At 51.0% G+C, this 23,446-nt stretch overlaps 1 protein-coding gene and 1 non-coding gene across 3 annotated transcripts; both read left to right on the top strand.

Moving 5' to 3' along the window:
• Positions 1–4,787: 4,787 nt before the first annotated feature.
• FHL3 (four and a half LIM domains 3) lies at positions 4,788–11,905 on the top strand. Of its 2 annotated transcripts, none has more exons than XM_087820318.1 (6): positions 4,788–4,862; positions 9,148–9,321; positions 9,409–9,583; positions 10,523–10,692; positions 10,796–10,982; positions 11,109–11,905. In XM_087820318.1, exons 2-6 carry the CDS (start codon positions 9,166–9,168, stop codon positions 11,261–11,263), a joined length of 843 nt encoding a protein of 280 aa, XP_087676444.1. In that variant the 5' UTR covers positions 4,788–4,862; positions 9,148–9,165; the 3' UTR covers positions 11,264–11,905. The 2 variants fall into 2 exon arrangements, with proteins under 2 accessions (XP_087676444.1, XP_016074227.1); XM_016218741.2 differs by lacking the exon at positions 4,788–4,862 and adding an exon at positions 8,019–8,560.
• A 3,027-nt stretch (positions 11,906–14,932) lies between these two features.
• On the top strand, positions 14,933–15,141 carry LOC148092389 (small nucleolar RNA U3). The gene has a single exon (XR_015715073.1). It is a non-coding gene; the product is annotated as a small nucleolar RNA U3 (small nucleolar RNA).
• Positions 15,142–23,446: the final 8,305 nt, after the last annotated feature.

Raw genomic sequence — 23,446 nt, 5'->3', positions numbered from 1 at the left:
CGCCCACTTCCTCTCCACAGCCTATGCGGAGCCTGCTTTTCCGGAAATACGTCCTCTAGCAAAGGCGTCAAGCACAGGCTGCTGTGGGAAGTGTAGTTCTCTAAGTCTAGTCTCGTGACTCGACAAGAGCCGGTTCTTATTGGCTAGAGCTTGTCCACGTGTACCTTGCCTTCGCGCTCGGCTCCGCGTTGGCACCTGGGAACACGTGGCTGGCACTGCCCTGCGAAGAGCTGGGCTTGGCGTGTGCGCATGCGCAGTCGCGTACGGCTGTACTCCGCTTGCGGTGTTTTCGCGGTGCGTTTAAAGCCAGGGGCTGTGTGAATTTTACACTGTACTGGGAAAGAGCACTGGATAGAGAGACAACAGACCTTAAAATCATGACTGACTCTGCCACTTACTGGCTGTGTGACTTGTGACAAGTCATTTGACTTTCATAAGCATCATTTTTCTCATCCATAAAAACAATAATACTCGCATGCACTGCTTGCCTCACAGGGCCATCAAGGGGCTCACTGTTGAATGGAGGAGTCATATCACGCAATAGTTGTAAAGTTCTGAGCCTTACACCCTCGAGAGAAAGGCTGGTTGCCAGGATGAGCGCCAGAGGCAGTACAATGTAAATGGTTAGGACCATACCCATGGAGGTGTGTCTTGATCCGAACTGCTACCAGCGACAAAGTTAGCTTCACTCAACCTTGGTCTCCCCATCTGTAAAATTAAGGTAATAATACTGTACCCACAGAACGGTGGTGAGGATTAAATGAAATAATATGTTTAAAATGCTGTGTTCAGCCCGGCTGGGCTTGGCTCAGCGGTTGAGCATCGACCTAGGATCCAGGCGATCAGGGTTCGATGCCCAGTCAGGGCACATGCCCGGTTGCGGGCTCGATCAACGACTCATCGTTGATGTTTCTGTCTCTCTCCCTCCCACTCCTTTCCTCTCTCTGTAATCAATAAAGATATATTAAAAAAATAAAATAAAACGCTGTGTTCACAATCAATTAGAGCTATTATTGTTATTATTACTAAGCCTAACTGTATGGACAGAGAGAGGGTTGGACACAGCAGAGCACTCCAGAGGCGTTTGGTTTCTTTTCCACCACCTAAAGCTAGCCTTCAGCAAGTTCTGAAATTGTACCCATTTCACACTACAGGGCTCACTCCTCCAGCTGAGAAGCTCTGGGGAGATCTCTGTCCCTGGAGGTGTGAGTCCAGTAGACCAGTGGACATGAAAAAGCTGAAAGCTGAGATCTGCAGTGTAAAAATTTTTTTTTCTGCCTCTGAGTCTGAGCCTTGCACAACTAGGGCCACAGGCATTAACAAAATTCCATCTCATTTGTTTCTTAACCATTGAAATACAAGGCCCTTCATGATCTGGCTGATGCCCACCTTTCCAGCCTCATCTTGATTAAGAAGCCCAGCCATCAGGCAGAGTGACCAGGTGGCAGCCCCAGTCACTCCTGCCACTCCCTTTGAAGAAGGCATTGAGTGACGGGTATACCCAGGAGAAGGCAACTCTGCACACTGAAAGGGGGAAGGAGCCCTAGGCAGCCCAAAGGGTAAGAGTGAGCAATATATCCAAAGAAGGAAAGAAGTTTTCTCACTGGGGGAAGAAGGGCTTGTGGTTACAAGCTTCAGAGAGTGATTCAGCACCCAGAGGAAACCATGAGAGGCCTGTCAGTCACCACCCAAGGCCTCCTTCTGGAAAACCTTCCAAGGTAAGAGAACAGCTGTGAGACCCTGAGCAAGCCCCCTTCTACCACAAGTTAAGGAAGGGTGTGTGTGGACCTCCTGGAGGGGGGTGTGTGAAAGGATAACCAGATCTCACTTACCCAAGGCTAGTCATCCAGCACTCAGGCTCTGCTTCCAGCCCAGGCTCAGGCACACCTGTTCTGTGGGGGGGAGGGGGGAGACTGATGGGAAAGAGGAACAGGGAGTCCATGTGGCTTATCCCTAGAGCTCCCTGGGGCACGTACTCCTGGGTCACCGGAAATAGAGCAGGCAGGGAAATGTGAGCCCACTGGGGAGCTGGAAATGGAGAAGGGAACCGGAGGGGCACTTACAGTTTAGGCATTAAGAACAACAATGATAAACAGCCCCTGCCCTACACCAGTTTCCCTTTCCTAGGCTGGGCCAAGTCAGAGATCTCCTAACTTTTTCTGTTCTCCAGACTCCAAGTCCAGCAGCAGAACCTTAACACTTGACTATGAAAGGGAGTGTGTGGGGGGTAGGGGGAGGTCCCACATATTGAATATCTACCGTGTGCTCTCATCCAATCCTCACAAGAATACCGTGAGACAGGAAGACAGCCACTCTTAACAGATGAGGAGACTGAGGCTTAAAGAAGTTAAATGACTACAGAGGTTGTAGAGGCTAACAGTTAAGCTCTTGGAGGGAACCAAATTTTGTCACCCTGAAGCTGCTTTTTTGGGATATTGATTTTAAGCTGTTTATTAAGAAACAAAAGACTCAGAAATCTAATACCCCATCTCCCCCCCTTTCTCCTCTGTCCAAAGAGGTCTTATATACCCATTGTTGCCTTACTGTCTTTAGAATTTTCATGCCTATGTGGATTCCCCATGCACATATATTAAAAACTTTTAATCTCTCCTGTTAATCTTCTCTGCTAATTTGATTAGCCCAAGAAGAAGAACTTAGAAGGCGGGAGGAAAAGTATTAATATTTTTAGCCCCTCATCTTTTTTTTTTTTTTTGGCATAAGGAGTTTTGACATTTGATTGGATTTGAATCCAGCTTGCCGTTATTAGCTGTGTCGCCCTTGGCAGGTTACTTACTCTCTCTGTGCCTCCATTTCCTCATCCTTAAAACAGGGATAAAAATACACATTTCGAAAGTGGTTGGAAAATCAAGTGTATTAATATTTATAAAGTGCCCAGATAGGCCTGGTGCAAAGTAAGAACTCAGGAAAGATGGGCTCTTATAAAGGCTGTTCAAGCCATGAGTAAAAACCAGAGACCCCAACTCTGCCTTTGATCCAGCACTATCCATACTCACTCATAACCCCTTCCTTTCTGAAGGCTGTTCACCTGTTCCCTTCCCCCAGAGCAGACTTTTTTGCCATCTACTCCAAACCAACAGTTTTCCCTGCACTTCCCACAGCTAGGAGTCTCCTACACCTGCAGGACATATCCCAAAGGAAGGGCCCACACATTGGCTGGCTGTTCACTCCCTGGATTCCAGATAGCAGGTGCCTAGGTCCAAACTAGGGGGGAAGGAGGGATCCAAACTGAAGCATGTCTGTCATTCATGCATTCATCGAACATTTGTTATCCAGACATTGGAGTAGGTATTGGGAATGGGGCGGTGATCTTGAAGGACCCATTCCCTGCCCTCGCAGCACTTACTGTTTAGGCATCAAGTACAACATAATAAGAAAGCAATTAGTTAATTTTGAAAGGAAACCTGGCTTCAGGGGTGACTTGGGATCCAGTAAGGCAGGCAAGTAATTCAGAGGTGGGAGAAGAGGATACTCAGGAGCCCCAGCCTGGGAGGGAATGAATCTCTGCTCTGACAGTTTGGCTGGACCCAGCCTGGGGATGGAAGAGCCTCTGTGGGAGCCTGAATCTCTACTCCAGGTGCTGAGGTGGTTTCCAGGACTGGTTTTGTTGTCTCTTGTTTTGCAAACAGCACAGCAGAGCTGCCTCCTCCCTTCTCCACCATTTCAGATCAAGGCTATTTTTTCCTAGTGACAAGCCTGAGGATCCCAGGGGGGATGGCCTCAAAGACCTGCTGGGGCTTTGTGTCCCTGGCGGCGCCAGTCCTCCCTCATGGGCACAGAGAGGAAGCCAGAGGGCTGGAAACTTTAGAGGTGAAGAAGGAGGGGTTCCCTCCACTTCCCTCCACCACCCCTGGAGTGCCCTGACCATGCACACTCCTCACACTCCTCCCTGAGCTGCCCAAAAATCATGGGGCCAAGGATTAGGATCTCCCCTGGGCTTCAAAGGCCAAAATTATTCCTGGACACTGTGGAAGCCTAAGCAGGACTTCTCAGTCCCAGGATGCAGCTGGAGGTGAGGAGGCGGCTACTTCTACTTTTGCCACTCAGAGCTGTGGAATAAAGCCCTTGGAAAGTCAAGGCCCTGTTGGGAGGGGGTGGGGGATCCTCTCTTCACTCCATGTTTCCAGAGATGACCTAGGTCGCTGACAGGGCTATGACAGCGCAGTCAAAAACCACCCTCTCATCCAGGCTGGGTCAAGGCCTCTCTCACCAACTGGGGCTGTGTGACCCCTGGGGGTAAACTGGGGGGGGGGGGGGGGGAAGGACACGAAGAGGGCATGAAGACCTTTGGTCCCCAAATGGACCTGGGGGGGCTGGGTCCTGTCCCCCTTGCCTGACACTGAATACAGCAGTCTCCCGCTTGCAGCTGAGGGGGGAGGGAGGGTGTTGCGGGGGGCGGGGGGAGCAGGGAGAAAGGACAGCAAAAGCTCGGTGGAGGGGACCGAGGCGGGGTCCTGGCCGCCGAGGAAGGCTGGGAGAGCCAGGTTAGGCTGGGCTTGGGGGGGGCTGGAGCGGGCTCCCAGTCTACGAGCGAGGCGGGGCGGGGTCTGGCCCCCGCCTCGGGTACGGGGGCCGGGGGCGGGGTCCGCGCGGGCGGCCGGGGGCGGCCGGGGGCGGGGTCCGGCGGGGCGGGCCCGGCGCTCACTTCCTCGGGGAGGGCTTGGGGCCGCGCTCCCACTCGCCCGCACGGTCCGGTGCCGCCGGCAGCCTCGCCGGCAGCTCGCTCGGCCTCCGCGCGGCCGGGCCCGCAGGTAGGAGCCGCGGAGGGACGCGGGCCCGCCTTCCCGCACATCCTCCCCCCCGCGCCGCGAGCACCGCTCCCCGCCGCCGCCGCCCGCTTCGAGGTGAGCTCCCCGCGGAGCCCGGCTCCGACCCGGGCTCCCGCCCCTGCGCGCCGGCCGCGGGGGGAGCGGGCGGCCCCCCCGCCCCCCTGCCCCCCTGCCCCCCTGCCCCCCTGCCCCCCTGCCCCCCTGGCCCCCTGCCCCCGCTGCGGTGCGGCCGCTGAGCCCCGCAGGGCGTCCCCCGGCCAGCTCCGCTCTGAGCCTCCCGGCGCGGCGGGGGTTGCGGCGGGAGTCGGGCGGGGGAGGGGGCAAGTTTGAAACAGAAAAGCCAGAGCCTGGAGATAGAGACCCGGAGGGTTCTAGAAACTGAGGTTCCCAGAGAGCCCAGCGGAGCGGGAGACCGGGACCGGGACCGAGCGACAGGCTTAGACCGGAGGCTGCAGAGTTACTCGAACCGGGCACGGAGCATGGACGTGGAGTCCCTGAGACACAGACCCGAGGCATAGGCAACGGCCCAGGTTTTGTGGAGCATTTTAGGAAAAAGCGAACAGTGACCCCAGTGACCACTCCATAGCGCCCTTCCCAGGGCCTGGAGGGTCCAGGGCGAGCGAGGGGCCCAGAAGCCTAAGCTTCCTTAGCCTCGTGGTGAATCAGCCTCTGTGAGGCCGGTAGAGACATTCAGAGACAGGAGACAGAGACACTCAGCATGCAGAGATGCTAAGAGGTAGAGAAGTGGGGTGGGGTGGGGACCAAGACATTCCTCCCAATAGAGACACTAAGACCAGACGTGGGTAGAAATTCACAGAGGCGGGCTGTTGGGAGACAGCCAGTCAGAGATACAGAGACACCCACAACATACAGACAGCTGTGAAGTGTGCAGACACACAGACACAAGCTGAGTGGAACAGCACTAGGCAGGAGAGCCTGAGATTTAATGGAGGCGCACTGACGGCTTCCAGGACAGGCCAGGAAAATTGGGGAGCAAGAATGTGGGGAAACACAAACTCCAGGCCAACTGAGTCCCCAAGAGGAGAGGACCTGAGACAGTAAGATTGAGATCAAGCAAGAGCCCCAGGCATACACTAAGACAGGCTCAACTTATTTTTAAACTCAGATCTTGGACGGGCTGCTTCAGCCCTGGGGGACCCGGGGTGAATGAACTGTTCCTCTCTTGTCCCCAGAGCAGCTGCTGGATCCTGCTTCCCAACCCCCCCCTTCCCCTAAGCTGCTCTCCCAGGCCCCATGGGGAGGGAAGGGGAGAGTTTGGGGTAGGTGCCTGGTAGCAGGGGGTGGGGTGGGGGTAGTTCAGTTTTCCCCCCTTTAGTCTCCTGTCAACTCCAGGGAACTGGCGGAGGGGTCTGTTCTGTTCCTGACTCACAGCTGTGGGGCCTGGCCAGGGTTATGGACAGTGGGGGCTGGAGGGGGTGCAAAAGGGCTGAGCGGTTGGCATGGGTAATTGGAAAGGCTTCTGGGTGTCTTCCAATGGGAGGGCTGGCAGCTGGGGAGAAGAGCCCAGCTCCTGTACTTCTGATGTCACCCAGCATCTCATGTCCCTCTGCTCTTAAATGCTGACCACCGCCTCCACCACCACTGCAGCATTTCCAGAAAAAGAGAAACAGGAAAGGGTTCCTGGGCTCCCTGATACCTGAATGACCTTGAGTGTGCCCCTGCCCTGCCCCTGGCCTCTGTGCTCAGCTGTAAATTGGGGATCAGTTGGCTGAGAAACTATTGTCTGACCCCAGTATGAGGGAGGGGCTAAAATTAAAAACACTGATATCCTCCATTTACTGACAACTAACTAACTGAAAGGTGCTTCCCAAGTATCATCACATTTTAGCCTGACAGTAACCCTAGGAGGTAGGAGGTAGTATTAGATGGGAAAACAAGCTCAGAGAGCTTGAGTGACTTGCCCAAGATCATTCAGGTTTCTATTTCACAGCTCAAGCCTCTACACACCACATGCCACAACCACGTCCAGCTTTTCTGAGCTCTGAGAGGCACCAGATGTGTGTCTAGGTCAGGTGTAGGGGTGCGGGGGGGGGGGCGGGGGCAGAGACTGAGAGCCATCTGGCCAACTGAGTCTCCCCTGCACAGCCCTCCCCACCATGAAGGAACACAAGACTGGCTCCCTCAGTCCCCCAGTCCTGCCAGGGAAAGGGGGAGGAGGGAAATGGGCAGAGACAGGTGGGCCTTGATAGTGCCCTTCACTCTGTCCTCATTAGAGCCCAGCTGGACAGACTAGGGGATTCTGGGAAGGAAACAGAAGCCATGCTCATACCCTATTTGGGGTGCCCCTGTCTCAGAGTGGTGACTGCCTCCCAGGGGGTGGGCCCAAGGCTAGCATGGCCTGGGAAAGGTAGTGGCTGTTTAGGGCCAAGCCAGGAAGGAAGGAAAAGGCCCAGGGCACTCCTGGACAGAGGCATGGCCACACTCCACCTGTGTGGCCCCCTGCTGCCCAATGGCTGACAGCCCAGGCAATCCTCAGATGTTGGGCCAGAGGAAACCCAGGTCTGAGTGGTGGGGAGGGGACTGAGAAGGGAGGGTACCTTCCACCCTACAGCAGAGCCCCTGCCTCAGAAGTTCCTACTCTGAAGACCCCAGCTTCTGGTGGCCTCATGCCCTGGCCTGGGGTATGAACTGAATGTCCTCCCATTGTACAGGATAGCTATGAGCTCACAAGCCATCCCTTCAGAAGAGCCAGACCCTACAGGCTTGGGGCGTCTGCTGGCGCCTGGAGTCTGAACACCAAGCCAGAGCAATGCTTGTTGGCGAGAATTTCCCACTGGGGGTGGCTGAGAGGAGGGCTTTTCCTTCAACTTGAGCCAGGGCAGGCTCTGGGGACTGCCAGTTCCTGAGGTCTAATGTGGAGAGAGTAGGTTGGTGGGTTCCTTTGTACTCCCCAGGTTCATCTGCAGCTGTAAGAACATCTCCTTCCTATGGGTCCTCACCAGGTTCCTCTCCACCCATTCCGGGATCCCAGTCCTCAGAGAGCAGGCTTCATGATGGAGGAGGCTGGAGATGGGGAGCTCTGAATCCGGGTCTAGAGACTGGAATCAGGGGCAGCAGAAGGGACCAGGAACCCCATTTCCCTGCCCCCCCCCCATGCTCCTGTTCCTGAGGCAGCTGTGTAGATGACCTCATCCCACAAACATGCTTTGTTCCTGAGAAAATGGAAAGTGTCTGAGGTTTGGTGGGGGGGTGGGTGTCTGCAGCAACAGCTCTTAGGGCTCCCCCTTGCCTGACTCCCCATCCAAGAGGGGGCCTGACTGGGGAGAAAATGTCTTTAGTGACTCCCACTTTCACCTTTTATTTCCCCTATCCCAAACCCTTAGAAATCAGAAAGGCTGGGGAGAAACTGTCTCTCCCAGAGGCAGGAGGAGAGAAATCATGACCCAGGGGATGGAAAGATTCCTGGGTTTTGCCAGATGCTGCCAAGAGTGATGCCCCCCAGCAGGAGATGGCAGGGAGGCACGCTGCATAATCTGTCTCCAGTTCCCCTCTCCCTCCCCAGGCATCTCATTTCCCTTTTCTCTCCCCTGTTGCTGGCAAAACCTGACATCTGGCCATCTGGGCTGCTACAGCTGCTGCAGATGTTGCAGGCCAAGGCTGCCCAGGCTGGTGTGACCAGAAACCCAGCAGGGGGTGAGAGCAGAGGGTCCAGCTGGGGAAGCTTGGCTGGGTCCAGCTTGCAGGATTTCCTTCCTGCTTAAACCTGGGCTGAGCCTCTGAAGTCCTTGTTGCTGGGCTGAGTCTCCTGGGAGGTGAGACTCAATGACATCGCCTCCTCCAACTCCACCATTCATCCTCCCAGCATACCTCTAACATTCCACTGTTTCCTGGATGGGGCTGTGCAGGAACAGCCCATTCCCATCCCTAAGCTCCCCACTCCAGACCTCTGGGTAGGGGTTCCTTTTCCCATATCCCAAGGGTCTCTTCCTGGGAGTCAGGAGAAGGTAGGAGTACTGTTCATATGGGATTGGATGGGGTGGCTCTCTGCCCCTGCTCTTGCCCCCTTGGGGACAGTAGGGACGGTGGAGGCTAAACTCAGGCTGGGGCAGGAAATGAGTCACTGACCCAGGAAAAGCCCCCTCCCCCCAGATCTGCCAGGGCCCAGATAAGAAAACAACTTCTGCTTCCTGATTTTTTCCTGACCCCCACCGTTAAATACAGAAATAAACATGCAGGACTCCTGGGTTCCCAGGAGCACCCCTTGGCCCCATCACCGCCTACTCTGACCTAGCATTTTCTGTGCCCGATCTCTTGTTCTTTATTTAACGCCAAGGGCTCTTGCAAGAGGCTAAGGCACAGCCCCTCTTGGTGACCCTGCTGCACCTTGTGTCCCTAACAGAGCTCACTTACAGCCACCATGAGTGAGGCCTTTGACTGTGCCAAATGCAGTGAGTCCCTGTATGGCCGCAAATACATCCAGACAGACAACGGCCCCTACTGCGTACCCTGCTATGACAATACCTTCGCCAACACCTGTGCCGAGTGCCAGCAGCTGATCGGGCATGACTCGAGGGTAAGGACCAGACCAGACAGGCCAGGGAGTGGGTGGAGGCTGGAGGGAGGAGGTCAAGGTGCCAGTGCCCCGCCACGCTTCCGGCAGGAGCTGTTCTACGAAGACCGCCACTTCCACGAGGGCTGCTTCCGCTGCTGCCGCTGCCAGCGCTCCCTAGCCGATGAGCCCTTCACCTGCCAGGACAGTGAGCTGCTCTGCAATGACTGCTACTGCAGTGCCTTCTCCTCACAGTGCTCCGCCTGTGGGGAGACCGTCATGCCGGGTATGTCCCCGGGGGCTCATGGTGTGTGGGACCGGCATGCCTGGCATCTGTGTAGGGTTCGTGCACGTGCAAGGGACTGGCACACGTATCTGATACATACGTGGAGGTTTATACGGTAAAGACCTACACAGGCAGCATGTTCCCGGAAACTTCGTATACGTAGCATCTGTTGCGCTTATGTGATCTTGGGAACTTCGCATGCATAGAGACCGGCATGCACAGGTACACACATGAAAGCTTAGCGTGTGCAGGAACTGGCAAGTTTGGTACATTCTTGAGGGTTTAATGTGTGCTGGACCGGTGGGCCTGGTATACACCTGTGGGCTTACCGTGTATGGGCAGACTGACACACCGAGGGGCTTAGCATGTCTGAAGAGCTGCATGTTTGGTACATATAGGAGCTAAGGAGATGCTGAGACTGTTATGCTTGGTGCATTGGGGCTTGGTGTGTGCAGAGACAGGTAAACAGAGGGCTTAACATGTGTGCTGAGCTGCATGCCTAATAGACATATGTGAGGATTTAGAGTGTCTGGAGAAGGGCATGATTAGGATATGCAGGGGCTTAGCATGTACTGAACCTATCATGTCCAGAACATTAGAACTTTGTGTGGGCAGAGACTTGCTTACCTAGTATAAGTGGGAGCTTTGCGTGTGCGCTAAAACCATCATATCTGGTCCATATGGGGGCTTCACATATGCCAAACCCTCATGTCTAATGTATGAGGGCCTAGCATGTGCTCAGCCGGCACGTCCAGTGTTTGGGGGAGGTTAGCATGTGCAGTGTATGCTGTGGGGGCCCTGGGGGCTCATTGTGCATGGACACCACCCTGCTTGGGCTGTGGAAACCGGGGATTCTCCCTGGGAAGGTGGGGGCATGGAAGAGGGTGGCACTCAGAAGCTTGGGACACAGCTTCTGAGGGGGACCCCTGTTCCCCACAGGATCCCGGAAGCTGGAGTATGGAGGCCAGACGTGGCATGAGCACTGCTTCCTGTGCAGCGGGTGTGAGCAGCCCCTGGGTTCCCGTTCCTTCGTGCCCGACAAGGGCGCTCACTACTGCGTGCCCTGCTATGAGAACAAGTTTGCTCCTCGCTGTGCCCGTTGCAGCAAGGTGGGGGCCCTGGTCTCCACTGTATGCGTGGGTGGGGGTGAGCAAGGCTCTGTGTGGGGTGGGAATCCCCACTCCCCACTGCTGACAGACGCTGCCCCCACAGACGCTGACACAGGGTGGCGTGACATACCGTGACCAGCCCTGGCATCGAGAATGCCTGGTCTGCACTGGGTGCCAGACACCCCTGGCAGGGCAGCAGTTCACCTCCCGGGATGATGATCCCTACTGTGTGACCTGTTTTGGAGAACTCTTTGCACCCAAGTGCAGCAGCTGCAAGCGCCCCATCACAGGTGGGATAGGGGTCAAATAACCGAGCGGGTAGGGTGCAGGCAAGGGCAGGGGCTCTGGGATTGGGTGAGGCTGAGGGCCAGGACCGCCCTCTGCATCTGCAGAGCTAACTCCCAGCCTCCCTCCAGGACTCGGTGGGGGCAAGTACGTGTCCTTTGAAGATCGCCACTGGCACCACAGCTGTTTCGCCTGCGCCCGCTGCTCCACCTCCCTGGTGGGCCAAGGCTTCGTGCCGGACGGAGACCAAGTGCTGTGCCAGGGCTGCAGCCAAGCAGGGCCCTGAGCCAGGACTCCTGGGCCCAGGCCCTCCCAAACCAGGGCTTGAGGACTAAGGCTCCTTTTCCAAACCACCTCTGGGACCCAGCCTCTCCCCAGATTGGGGCACCCCCTGGGCTCCAGGATTCAGCCTCCCTACTCCAGTGTCCCCAGACTGGTACTCCCTGACCCAGGGCCCCGACACCTGGGCTCTTCCAGAGCCTCTATCATTCATACCCCCTCCCAAGCCTGTTCTCTGGAACTCAGTCCTGTCCCCTAGAGTTGTGGTTCCCAGACCAATCCCCCTGCCCAAACCAGACCTCTAGATCCCAGCCCTCTAAACCTGGACTCTGGGACCCAGGCCCCTTCAATCTAGGCTTCTCTGCAGACTTTAGGTCTCCTAGGGGTGCCTGAGAAGTCCTATACTCAGACTTGACCCTCCCCACCCCCATTCCACTCCTGTCCCCAAGGCTGGGGCTATTTGGGCAGCAGGTCAGGGGTTCACTGGTTAGGAGGTCCTAGGGTACAGGGTTTTGCCCAGCCCGCATTCGTTGAGTGTTTTCTCATTTCAGCTCCATTTTGCCCAGAGATGGGCAGAGGGGTGAGAGCGGTTCACCCCCTTAGAGATTCTGCAATAAAGCAGCGTGAGGTAGCACAGGCCTCTGTGTGTCTGTCCGGGAATGGAGGGGGAAGAAGGTTCCTACCCGCCCGGGAGACTGAGGCTATTTCAGAGCCCAGTGCAGGGCGGAGGTGGGAGCTGCGGGCCACAGGATGGGGAATCTTTCCGGAGAAAGGGGATCCCCGCCGCCGCTGCCAGCGTCCCTCTAGGGCTTAGGCTGCCTTCCCCCGCTGGCGAAGGGCTTTTACCTCCCGGGGGGGGGGGGGGTTTCCGAGCGGGAGGGGGGAGTGCCGGTGGGTTCCCCAGTCTGGTACAAATCACCCCCTCCCTTCACAGCCCTTCCCAGCTCCCGCGGAGCCCCGGTGCGTATCCCCAGTCTGGGCCCAGACCCTCAACCCCCTTCCCCCTCTTCCCGAGGATTAGCGGAGGCGGCCCGGGATCCGCTCGCGGCCGCACGTTTTTTGCCAAAAAAGGCAAGGATGCAGCTGCACGCGCCGCGGGAACATCTGGATCCGATTCCCGGCATGAATGGGTCACGGCCCCGCCCCTCCCCCGCCCCCCCTCGGTTCTAGGGCGAGGGCGGGAATGAGCCAAGGGGGCTGGACCCCAAAGTGGGGAGATGGGGCGGAGCGCTGCCCTCTCGCCGTCAGACACCCCCGGCTCTGCCCGCGCCGCCGCCTGCGGTCTGGGCTCCCGGTCGGGCTGTCGGAGGCGGGAGACCCGCGGGGGCGGCGGCTGCACGCGGGGCCGTAGGTGCCCCGGGGCGCCCGCCGTCCCCCCGCCCGGCCTTAGGCGCCCCGGGGCGCCCGCCGTCCCCCGCAGCCTCCTGGGTGGGGGGCGGGGCGGGGAGCCTCGCGTCCCGTGGAGGAGGGGCCCTCGGGTCTGGCGGGACCGACCGCGCGATTCTATGTATCTCATACGAAATCCTCCCAGGAATCGCGTGGGCGGGCGTCTTCCCGCTTCCCAGGGGTGCAGGGGGCTCCGCCTGCCAGCTCCCCTAAGGCAGGTAGGTGGTCGCTGGCACGCCAGGGCCCCGGCCCGCTGCGCTCTGCCTCCCCGGCCCTATTCGAATTCTGAACCTTCCGAGGCCCCTGCTGACATTTTCCACAAACCTTCATGAACGCCCGCCGTGGTGCTTGTCATTAATGAGTATGTTTTTATTTTTGTCTCTCCCACCAGCCTCTGAGGTCTGGGCTCAGGCTGCCTTGCTCAGCCCCTCCATTCTCCGCTCCCAGCACTTACTACGTGCTCAATAAAGACCTGGTGAGGAGGAGTAGTCCAGGCATAGAAAACAGCTGGTGTAAAGGCCTGGAGGCCTGAAAAAAACATAGGGTGCTCTGAGGAAACAGCCAGTAATTTCATTTGGAGGAAGTGCCGAGACACTAAACTGGCAGGCAGAAGGCCGGGCATGAAAAGGCAGATGCCAGGTAGAGCAGCCAGTGGAAATGTGTAAGCAAGGAGGCGAGAGGATCACTAGGCTCGTGCAGTGGTCCCGGGGAGAGAGAAGGAGGCAGGTGGCAGCACCCGTGGAAAAGACAGGGCTTGGTGACCGGTGGGACAGAGTGGGGAAGAAGCAGGTTTTAGGGAAAGGAAAGCGTCTGGTGAATGGTGTTGCTAAGGTGAGCTTCCCGCCTAAGAGGAAGAGATGTGCGGATACAATACTGTCATCGATTTCAAGACAAACATTTTTCAGATTTATCGTCTCAGAAACCCAGGTGCATTGTATAATCAAAGGTGTGACATAGCTTAATTGACAATTGTTTTCTTTCTTTCTTAGTGGAACATAAAATAATGGTGGGGTTAACATTTGACAGGAGCTCATGTTCAATAAAATATGATAGATCCCAAACCTGACCAAAAAAAAAAAAAAAAGATACTTGCTGAGCTTCCGCAATCTTGAATGGAAATTTCTCACCTCTTTGCCAGTGGTGCAGGAAAAGCCTCTGATGAGTTGTACCTGGGGTCCTCTCCCTAACATTGAGGCCTTGCTTAAATTTTTAGACATAAATATAACCCTCCCAACACCCCACGAGCAGGTAAGACAAGAGTCATTATCTCAATGTTATTTTTCAAACTTTAAAAACAAAAAGTAAAGAAAACAAAAGTAAATCACTAATAATTTCTCGGTATTTTATAGCCTCTTTGTTGTTGCTGTTGTTTTGCTAAGCATGCATGTGCATATGTATTTTCATTTTTAGTTTTAAGTTTATTTGGAAATTGAAAAAGTCATATATGTATATGTTTAAAAAACAAGAACTTATCATACTATACTTTGGGTACAAAGAAAAATTCCCTCCCATACCAGATCTTCCAAGCTACCTCCTCATAAACAGCCACTGTTTACTCGTATTTGGATATCCTTAGAGAAATAATCTCTTCATACATACTGTTGTACATCAGGCTTTTCACTTTGTGTGACTGTCTTTCCATAGGAGTTTATACAGATTTTTAAAACAGCTTTATTGAGGTATAAGTTATGTGGACCCCAGGAAGAGAGATTCGTTTGGTGTGAACCCCAAGAAAGAATTTATTTGCTGAGTTGGAATCCATATATTCAACCGAGGACCCAAATTTTACAAATAGAGCCTAGCAGCCATCTGCTGGCAGGGGCTTCTCCAATATTCTGTACACCAGGAAGAATCTCTGATTGAACTCTCAGTTTCCCGCACTATGCCTCCTTGTTTATGTCATCTGAGTCAATTATATTTTTTTCCCTAATCCTTACCGAAGGATATGTTTTTTCATTGATTTTAGAGAGGGAGAGGAAGGGAGAGGGAGAGAGAAAGAGAGATACATCAATGTGAGAGAGAAACTTCAACAGGTTGCCTCCAGCATGTGCCCCGACTGGGGATTGAACCCACAACCTTTGGTGCATGAGATGAGTTCCAAACAACTGAGCCACACAGGCCAGGGCATGAGTCAATTATTACAAAAGAGTTCCTGGCTTCAGCTTTCAACCGATGGACTGAGACCAGCCTCAGCCAATCAGAACTGTGTGAATTTGGATACCTCAATTACATAAAATGGGCCTAATTAGGAGCCTGGGTGGGAACTTAGGGTATAAAGAACATCCTCCCCAAGACGATACTTTCAGGGATCATTTCTATAGTTTGTTACTAGAGAAGTTTCTCTGAGTGTGTAGAGCACCCAAAGCCACAGTGAGGAGGAGCAGCATTGTCTCCTGAGTGTGAACCAGCTCTTGGTGGTGTTTTTTCAACTGCTGTTGGGCATTAAGACTGTTCTCTTCTGGGGAAACAGTAGGAGGGAGAAGACACAGTCTGAGTGGTTTTTGTAAAGAGCCTCCCCTTTGTCTCAGGTGGAGCACATTTTCACTTGTTTAGGGGAGGCTGTGTCTTCCCAGTTTGCAAACTGTTTGCCTGAATAAAGTTTCTCCTTTTTTTATTCTAATACCTTTTGGATTTGTTAACATTTTGGCGGCAGTGGTGGTTATCTGAAGCAGCACCCAGGTTCTCCTCCCAATGCCACCTCAGAATCAATGCCCCGGCACCAGCAAGAGTCCTTTGCACTCAGTTGTTTCCCAGAGGTACTGAGAGCCTCAGGTAAGTGTCCTTTCAGTTGAGGTCTCAGAGACTCTATTTATTTCAAGGAAGGGACCTGTCATAAGGTTCAGTTTGGGTTTGGTCCATATGGCTCTTGGGACCTCATCCATAAAGCTCAGACTCCATATAGTTCTTTGGACTCTGTCCATAAAATTTTGTGGGGACAGTTAGTCTTAAGGGGCACTCAAGGGGATGAAAGGACATCTTTATTAGGTGAGTGTAAATGGGAAGCCCACGTTCTGAGCTCTCTTTCAACGACCAGCCACCCTCTGGTACCCCAGTCAACTTTATGCACAAGACCTATGGCCCAGAAAGTTGTAACTGGCTGGGTCTTTGGACAAAAATCACTTAGACCCAGAATGATATTAAATTTTGCTGGTCCAGATGGGGCTCTTTGGAAATTTTGAAACTTGCTTATTTGCACCCACAATTGGAACAAAGAAAATACTGAACCTCCCAAAGACAATGGGAAGCTTTCTTTAACTGATACCTTGAGAGTGCTAAAGGAAACCTGTTATCACCTCTCTTAAAGAGAGTAATTCTGAATTGCACAAACGCCTTGATAAATTAGAAAAGGGAATTTGCACTTGTGAAATGAAGTTAAAGAGGAACCATGGGGGAACTCTCCCTCTAAGTTTTGCACATGTTATTATGAAGCCAGACCTACTAACAAGCCTCCAGAAAAACCACCTCTTCAGCTCTCCCACTTCACACCCCACTTTCTCCCCCCTTTCCTGCTCTTTCCGAACGTCTCTGTTTTTCCTCTCCTGATTATCTCTACTTCTCTTAATGCGCCAGACCTTCCTCCCCCTTACATAATAGCTCCTTTTAAGGTCGAATCGGATGATGGAGACCACCAAAATTCTTATGCCTGTTTGGACTAAATCCGAATTTATGACTCTAGTAAAGGACTTCCCTGACCCTGAGATTAATTCCCTTGAATTTGAACAGCATTTCAATCTCATTATCAATGCCTAGCAGCCTGGTTTTTCTAATCTTTATCAACTTATTCGCATGTTTGTAGGAAATGTTTAGCCTAGAAATTTTTGTTGGCCAGTGATTGGAATGAACCTCTGGAGGACTTTAAATTAACTGGTGCCCAGGGCTTTGAGAAGGCACAACAACAGGCCACTAAATTAAGAGTTATTCCCTAAATTTTTCCTTGTCAAGTCATTTGGAAAGCCATACACCTTTCTATACAGAAAAAAGGGACAAGCCTGTTCTTGACTATTTTGATAGATCTGAACAGACTTTCCAACAAAATTTGGGGATAAAAAATTTGAATGATGAAACTCTCAGTCTGTTCAATTCTGTATTTGTGGCTGGCTTTTCTGAAGCCTTCAGTACTTTAGTAAAACAACATGATCTTAACTGGGCCTCAAGACAACCCCATGATATAGCCTCTTTTGCTAACCAGCTACCTAAGACTTTAGAGAAAGACTGGGAACCTAGGGCTATACAGCCCTAGATTATCAGGAGAAGACTGCTAAGCTTGGTACTCCAACTACAACAATTAAAAAGAGATGCCCCACTCTTTCCAAAAGCAGCCAGTAGTGACCTCTGAAAATGATTCATTACTCATTGACCCACAAAATCATGCAAATCAAGAGGTTCAAATTTTTGTGTTCACTTTATTTTTTTAAATATGTTTTTATTGACTTTAGAGGGAGGAAGGGAGAGGGAGAGGGAGAAACATCAATGATGAGAGTCATAGATTGGCTGCCTCCTTGGGGATCGAGCCTGCAACAAGGCATGTGCCCTGACCGGGAATCGAACCATGACCTCCTGGTTCATAGGTCAACACTCAACCACTGAGCCACGCCAGCCAAGTGAATCTTCATGTTCACATTAATAACACTCGTGAAACTGCCCAGGCCATCAAGGATATGCATATTCAAAGATCCTCCAGGTATCTGAAGGATGTCACTTTACAGAAGCAATGTGTGCCATTCTGTAGTTAAAATGGTGGAGTTGGTAGGTGTGCCCAGGCCAAACTATGGGGCTGGACACAGGGTCGTTAGCCCCAAAAAATACCGTTGAATTTTTGCTGCACGTGCTTAAAAATGCATTGAGCAATGTTGAACTTAAGGGTTTAGGTGTAGATTCTCTGGTCATTGAGCACATCCACGTGAACAAAGCTCCCAAGATGCAGCACAGAACTTACAGAGCTCATGGGCGGATTAACCCATACATGAGCTCTCCTGCCACATTGAGAGGCTCCTACTGAAAAAGAGCAGATTGTTCCTAAACCAGAAGAGGAGGTTGCACAGAAGGAAAATATATCCCAGCAGAAACTAAAGAAACAAAAACTTATGACCTGAGACTAAATTCAGCATAAAATAAATACTAATAAAGTAAAAATTTAAAAAACAAAAGAGACTGATGCCCTAGAATTGTCAGCCCTTCAAAATCAAAATTAGAAACTTGTTTTTTCTATAAATACCCTGGACAGTTTAAAAAGGGACTGTCTGGCCCTACCCGGTTTGACCCAGTGGTCAGAGTGTCAGCCCACAGAGTGAAGGGTCTCGGGTTCGATTTCTGCCAAGGGCGTGTACCTTGGTTGCAGGCTTGATCCCCAGCCCTGGGGCATGTGAGGGAGGCAAGCAATTGATGTGTCTCTCTCACATCGATATTTCTCTCTCTGTCTCTCACTCTCTCTGAAAAGTAATGGAAAAAATATCCTTGGGTGAGGATTGAAAAATAATAATAAAATAAATAAAAGGGACTGTCTCAAATACAAACAATGGCTATAACTAAACCCTGATAAAGTTTACCAACCCTCATTCTTTAAGCAGGACTGGGGATGCTCCAGGGACATTAAGGGGACATTTCCTCTACTTAAAATGAACCAATTAGGGGAATTAGATATAAAGATTGGGGGTGAACTGGTGTGAGCTCTAATTGACACTGGAGCCACGCTGTCACCCCCAACATGCTTTCAGAACTACCCAGAGCTCTGAATTTATCCAGATGGTCAGGGTAGCCAACCAACCTATGACAGTCCCTAAATCCTTACCCACCTCTTTTCAATTGAGACCTCTTACTGGTGATCATCATGTATTATTCATTCCATCAGCTCCCATACATCTCCTGGGAGGAGATTTTTTAGAAACCTGCCAAGCCCACATTTCCTATTCTCTCCACTTTATGAACTACTCAAGAATTCCTCCTCTGACCCCCTACAATGGACCTCTGATGCCCAACAAGCTTCTGAAAGACTAAAAACCCAGCTTACCTTAGCTCTGACCTTAGGGCATCCAAGTGATAACCTCCCCTTTTCACCTCTTCACTCATGACCTCCAAGAGAATGCTCTAGGCGTTCTTACTTAATCTCTCCGGGGACAGAAGAGGCCTATAGGATATTCTAGTCACCAGTTAGATGGAGTCGCTGGAGGACTTCCCCCTTGCCTTGAGGCTGTTGGGGCTGTTTACACCCTTATAATGCTACTGAGAAGATGGTGATGGGATCGCCTCTTACTATGTTCCACTCTGTTGAAATTCTCCTTAATTCCTATCGTACTCAGCACCTTCCTGCTAGTTGTCTCTCGCCAAATACAAAGTCCTCCTTCTGTCTTCACCCCCCCTTACTATCACCCGATGCACCTTCTTTTCTCCTGCACCCTACTTCCTCTTATTATGTTGACTGACCAACTCCTTACCCCACGACTGCATATACAAGAAACCCCATTTCCTATTGCAGACTACGGGTGGTTCACCAACGGATCCTGTTTAAGGGGAGCCAATGGCAATTACTGAGCTAAATGTGCCATTGTTTCCCTTCATAAAGTCATCTATGATCCATCCAGTCCTCTCCCTGATGCCAAGCCCGCCCAACAGGAAGAACTACATGCTCTTACTAAGGCATGTTTATTAGCCAAAGATAAAACCGTCAATATCTACACTGACAGCAAATATGCTCTTGGAGTGACCCATGATTTTGCTCTGGAAACAACCAGGTTTGCCTACCTCATCTGGACAGAAGATTAAAAACAAACTATGTCCTGCCACTCCCAGATGCCACAGTGACTTTCAGAGCCTTTGTTGTTATTAACGTTCAGGGAAATTCTTCTGTCCAAAATATGGAACACAAGGAAATTAAATCGGCTGCTTTACAGAAGATAACAACAACTCTGCCCCTAAAAACCTTATTTACCCCTGCCCTACCTTCATTTTCTCTAAACCAAACACTAGCTAGATCTCATGCCATTTTTCTGGAGGATTAAGGGGGGAAATGGATTAAACCAGGCTGCCCCTTGGATTCTTCCCGATACTTATAGATAGGCCCTACCAACCGCCCTTTCTTCCCCAGTGATCTCCAAAAGGAGATTCTAAACTTCATCCATGATTTAACTCCTTCAAACAGTGAGAAAATGATCCAATGAGCAAAACAATATTGTTGGGGCCCTTCATCCACTCTTGCCCACCAGACATATCAGATGTGCAAAATTTGTCCAAAATCTACCCCTGGGAAACTGTTACATCCCTCTCTGGGCCACTTTCCATTATTAATGGGCCCTTTAGAGGTATGGCTATTAGACGTTACCCAGCTTCCCCTTCTCCCACGCTTGTAAATATGTGCTGGTCACACTCGGTGTGTTTTCACATTCGGCTGAGGCTTTCCCTTGCCATGGCCCTGGCAGTAGCAGAGGCCCTATTAGAAAAAATTATTTTAACTTCAGGAATCCCGGGAGAACTTAATAGTGATTGAAGAACTCATTTTATAGGACAGATTGTTCAAACATTTATAAAATTTGGGGTATCTATCAGCATTTCCATTTTTCTTATCACCCCCAATCCTCTGGATTGGTAGAACCAACCAATGGAATAATAAATTCCCAGTTGGCAGAAATTTGCATGGCATTTAGTCTGTCATGGCCCAAGGCCCTCATGAACCCTCCTTAACTTTTGTTCTACGCCCACTGGAAAACATAAATTTTTGCCTTTGGAGACTATCACAGGTCATCCTGTGCACCTAGATGAAGAACTGCACCAACCGGTACTTACCAAAGGAGATCTCCTACATTACTGCAAGGAGCTTATCAACACCCTACAACATCACAGTGCGCTCCTGGGAGACAAGGAATGTCCTCAGAGCCTCGGGCCCGGGCGTTCTGTCTGCTGGAGAAGACACCAGCCCAAAGGCTCTCTTCAGCTCCAGCTGGAAAGGGCCTTATCAGGTACTTCTGACCAATCCATGTGCTGCTAATTCCATGGTGTTGACTCATGGATTCACGTTTCTCGTTTGAAAAAGGTCCCAGGGCCTGGCCGGTTTGGCTCAATGGTCAAGGGCATGTACCTTGGTTGCAGGTTCCCTGCCCCAGTCCAGGCGCATGTGGGAGGCAACCAATCAATCTGTCTCACATCAATGTGTGTGTGTGTCTCTCTCCCTCTCTCTCTCCCCCTCCTCCCTCCCTTCAAGTCTCTCTAGAAATCAATGGAGAAAATGTCCTCACTTGAAAATTAAAATAAAATAAAATAATAAAAAGGTTCCCAGACTGTGTGGCCAAATGGGCTTCCCAGCCCATCACTGAAACAAAACTCAGACTGACCAAAATCCAGGCAACAGGATGAGAGGAAACTGGACCAGGCCTGTGTCACACCAGTTCTTACAGAGATTCTGAACTTAAATGCCTCGTCTCTATCCCGTGCTGGTCTTTGTTTATAAGGCTACCCTGTATTTTAGAGATTGTTCTTCCTTTTCTGTCTTTCTTTTTTTGTTAATCCTCACTCGAGGATATTTTTTCCATTTTTTAATTTTTTAATTTTTTTTTTTTAGAGAGAGTGGAAGGGAGGGAGAGAGAGAAACATCGATGTGAGAGAGACACATCGATTGGTTGCCTTCTTCACGAGCCCCAACCAGGGTGGGGATCCAACCTGTAATCCAGGTCTTTGCACTTGACCGGAATGGACCCCAAGACCAGTGTGCAGGCTGATGCTCTAACCACTGAGACACACTGATCAGGGCTGTTCTTCCTTTTCTTACTCTCTCCCTCATTTCTCTCTCTAATGCTTGGAAAGACAATAATTTACTAAAACTCTCTGAGAGTGCTGCTAAGGTAGGAAATTTAACTGATTGTTGGATAAGTCACCCAAACCCTAAATTGATAAAAGACAAATACCTGCCACTTGTTGGTCCAGTTACCAACTTTAATACTGTTCCCAATGTCACTGTCAACCTATGTCAACTTTGCCTTTCAGGTAGACATTATTTAAAAACTAGAGCCCGGCCGGGCATGGCTCAGCAGTTGAGCTTCGACCTAGGATCCAGGCGATCGGGGTTCGATTCCTGGTCAGGGCACATGCCCGGGTTGTGGGATCGATCAGTGACTCTCTCATCATTGATGTTTCTATCTCTCCCTCTCCTGTCCCCTTTCTGAAGCCAATAAAGATATCGTAAAAAATAAAAATAAATAAATAAATAAATAAAATAAAAACCAGAGACATCTGCCCTCTGCTTATTTTTATTCATTGTCTCTGTTGTCTCCACTGAATTTAAATTTAAATATGCCCCCCACCTCACCCAGCTGGCATAGCTCACTGGTTGAGCAAGGGCTGACCTATGAACCAGAAGGTCATGGTTGGATTCCTGGTCAGGGGCACATGCCCAGGTTGTGGGCTTGGTCCCCAGCATGGGGCATGCAGGAGGCAGCCGATCAATGACTCATCATTGACGTTTCTCTCTCTCTCTCCCTTTCCCTTCCTCTCTCTGGAATCAATAAAAACATTTTTTTTAAATATATATCTTTATTGATTTTATTTTATTTATTTTTTTATTATTTTTTAAATAATTTTTATTTTTGTTTAAAGTATTACAGATGTCCCTTTTTCTCCCAATAAAAACATTTTTTAAAATAAATAAATATGCCCCCATCTCTTCCTTACTTGATCTCTAAATATTTAAGTGACAAAATTAAAAAGAAAGATATAACCAAATTATGCAAACTTGTTCCTTCAGTTGATTACCACTCTGATGGATTTTGCAAAGCATGCAAATGTTTTTACCCTTGTTTGGAAAAATTCTCTGAATCGTACCTATCAATGAATCCACAAAGGAGAATACTCGGGAGGGGGTATTGTGCACCTCGGGGTTCATTTTATTTTTGGTGTGGGAGAAAATACCCTGACTAAAGGATGAGCACATTAATATGTAGACAGTTGCCTGTTGGGGCAGTTTGTCACTTTTTTATCTATTCATAAGAACCCCAGTCTTTCCATAAGTTCCCTTAACAAAGAACCATTTCCACAGGACCAAAGGCCGATCATGAGAAATGGTGGCTGGTTATGCAGACAATATAGGACAAAGCATACTCGGCATATTAATCCTGAGTGCTAGATTATGTCAACAGAATATAATTAGGAATTTGTCCACCAGCATCGGACAAATCGCTGAAGAAGTGGCTAAAACCATTGCTGCCCAACCAAAGTCCCTAGATTCCCTTGCTCTGGTGGCCCTTGACAATCCCATAGCCCTTGAATCCTCGCTGGCCAAGAGGGGTCTGGAAAAGAGTTACTCCGGTATTTCAAAGGTGTGTTAATCTAGGTGCACTAGAACAGGAACAAGGGCACAAGAACCCTTTGCTAAAAAGGTTATATGCCTGTGGCGTGACTACTCACCATGACCTACCCAGTTAGGAATTCAGGAGCAGATCAGTCTGTGAGGTTACATTTTGTCCCTGGGCTTGTCGGTTTTATTATAGGTTCCCTTTTTCATTTGCAAAAGAAACATAAAACCACTATCATCCCCATTTCACTGACAAGGACACTGAGGTCCAGAGAAGGAAAAATGTTGTCAAAAGTCACAAAGAGAGCTAGAGACTGAAGTTCCAGTCCTCCGACTCCCAGCCCTGCTCGTCAGCGGCTCCTCAGTTCACAGAGTCCCCCCTGCCCGCCTGGGGGCCTCAGGAAGGCGCCACGAAACGTCAGGTGCCTGGACTTCGGTCTGCCCCCTAGAGGCACCTGCAAACCTGTCGGCATCACGCGGCCCCTCTCCCCGCCAGCAGGGGGCACTGCTGCCATCCCGATAGCACAGACT

Source organism: Miniopterus natalensis, chromosome 9, assembly GCF_054644295.1.
Source record: "Miniopterus natalensis isolate mMinNat1 chromosome 9, mMinNat1.hap1, whole genome shotgun sequence".
Classification (NCBI taxonomy): domain Eukaryota; kingdom Metazoa; phylum Chordata; class Mammalia; order Chiroptera; family Miniopteridae; genus Miniopterus; species Miniopterus natalensis.
Note: the sequence above shows the minus strand (reverse complement) of the source record. Positions and strands in the feature narration are given on the sequence as shown.

Bases quoted from the DNA above. Each gene is read 5' to 3' on its own strand.
- FHL3 (XM_087820318.1), top strand. From the start codon at position 9,166: ATGAGTGAGGCCTTTGACTGTGCCAAATGCAGTGAGTCCCTGTATGGC. The intron at 9,322-9,408 runs GTAAGGACCAGA...CGCTTCCGGCAG, and splicing joins TGATCGGGCATGACTCGAGG to GAGCTGTTCTACGAAGACCG. The intron at 10,983-11,108 runs GTGGGATAGGGG...GCCTCCCTCCAG, and splicing joins CTGCAAGCGCCCCATCACAG to GACTCGGTGGGGGCAAGTAC.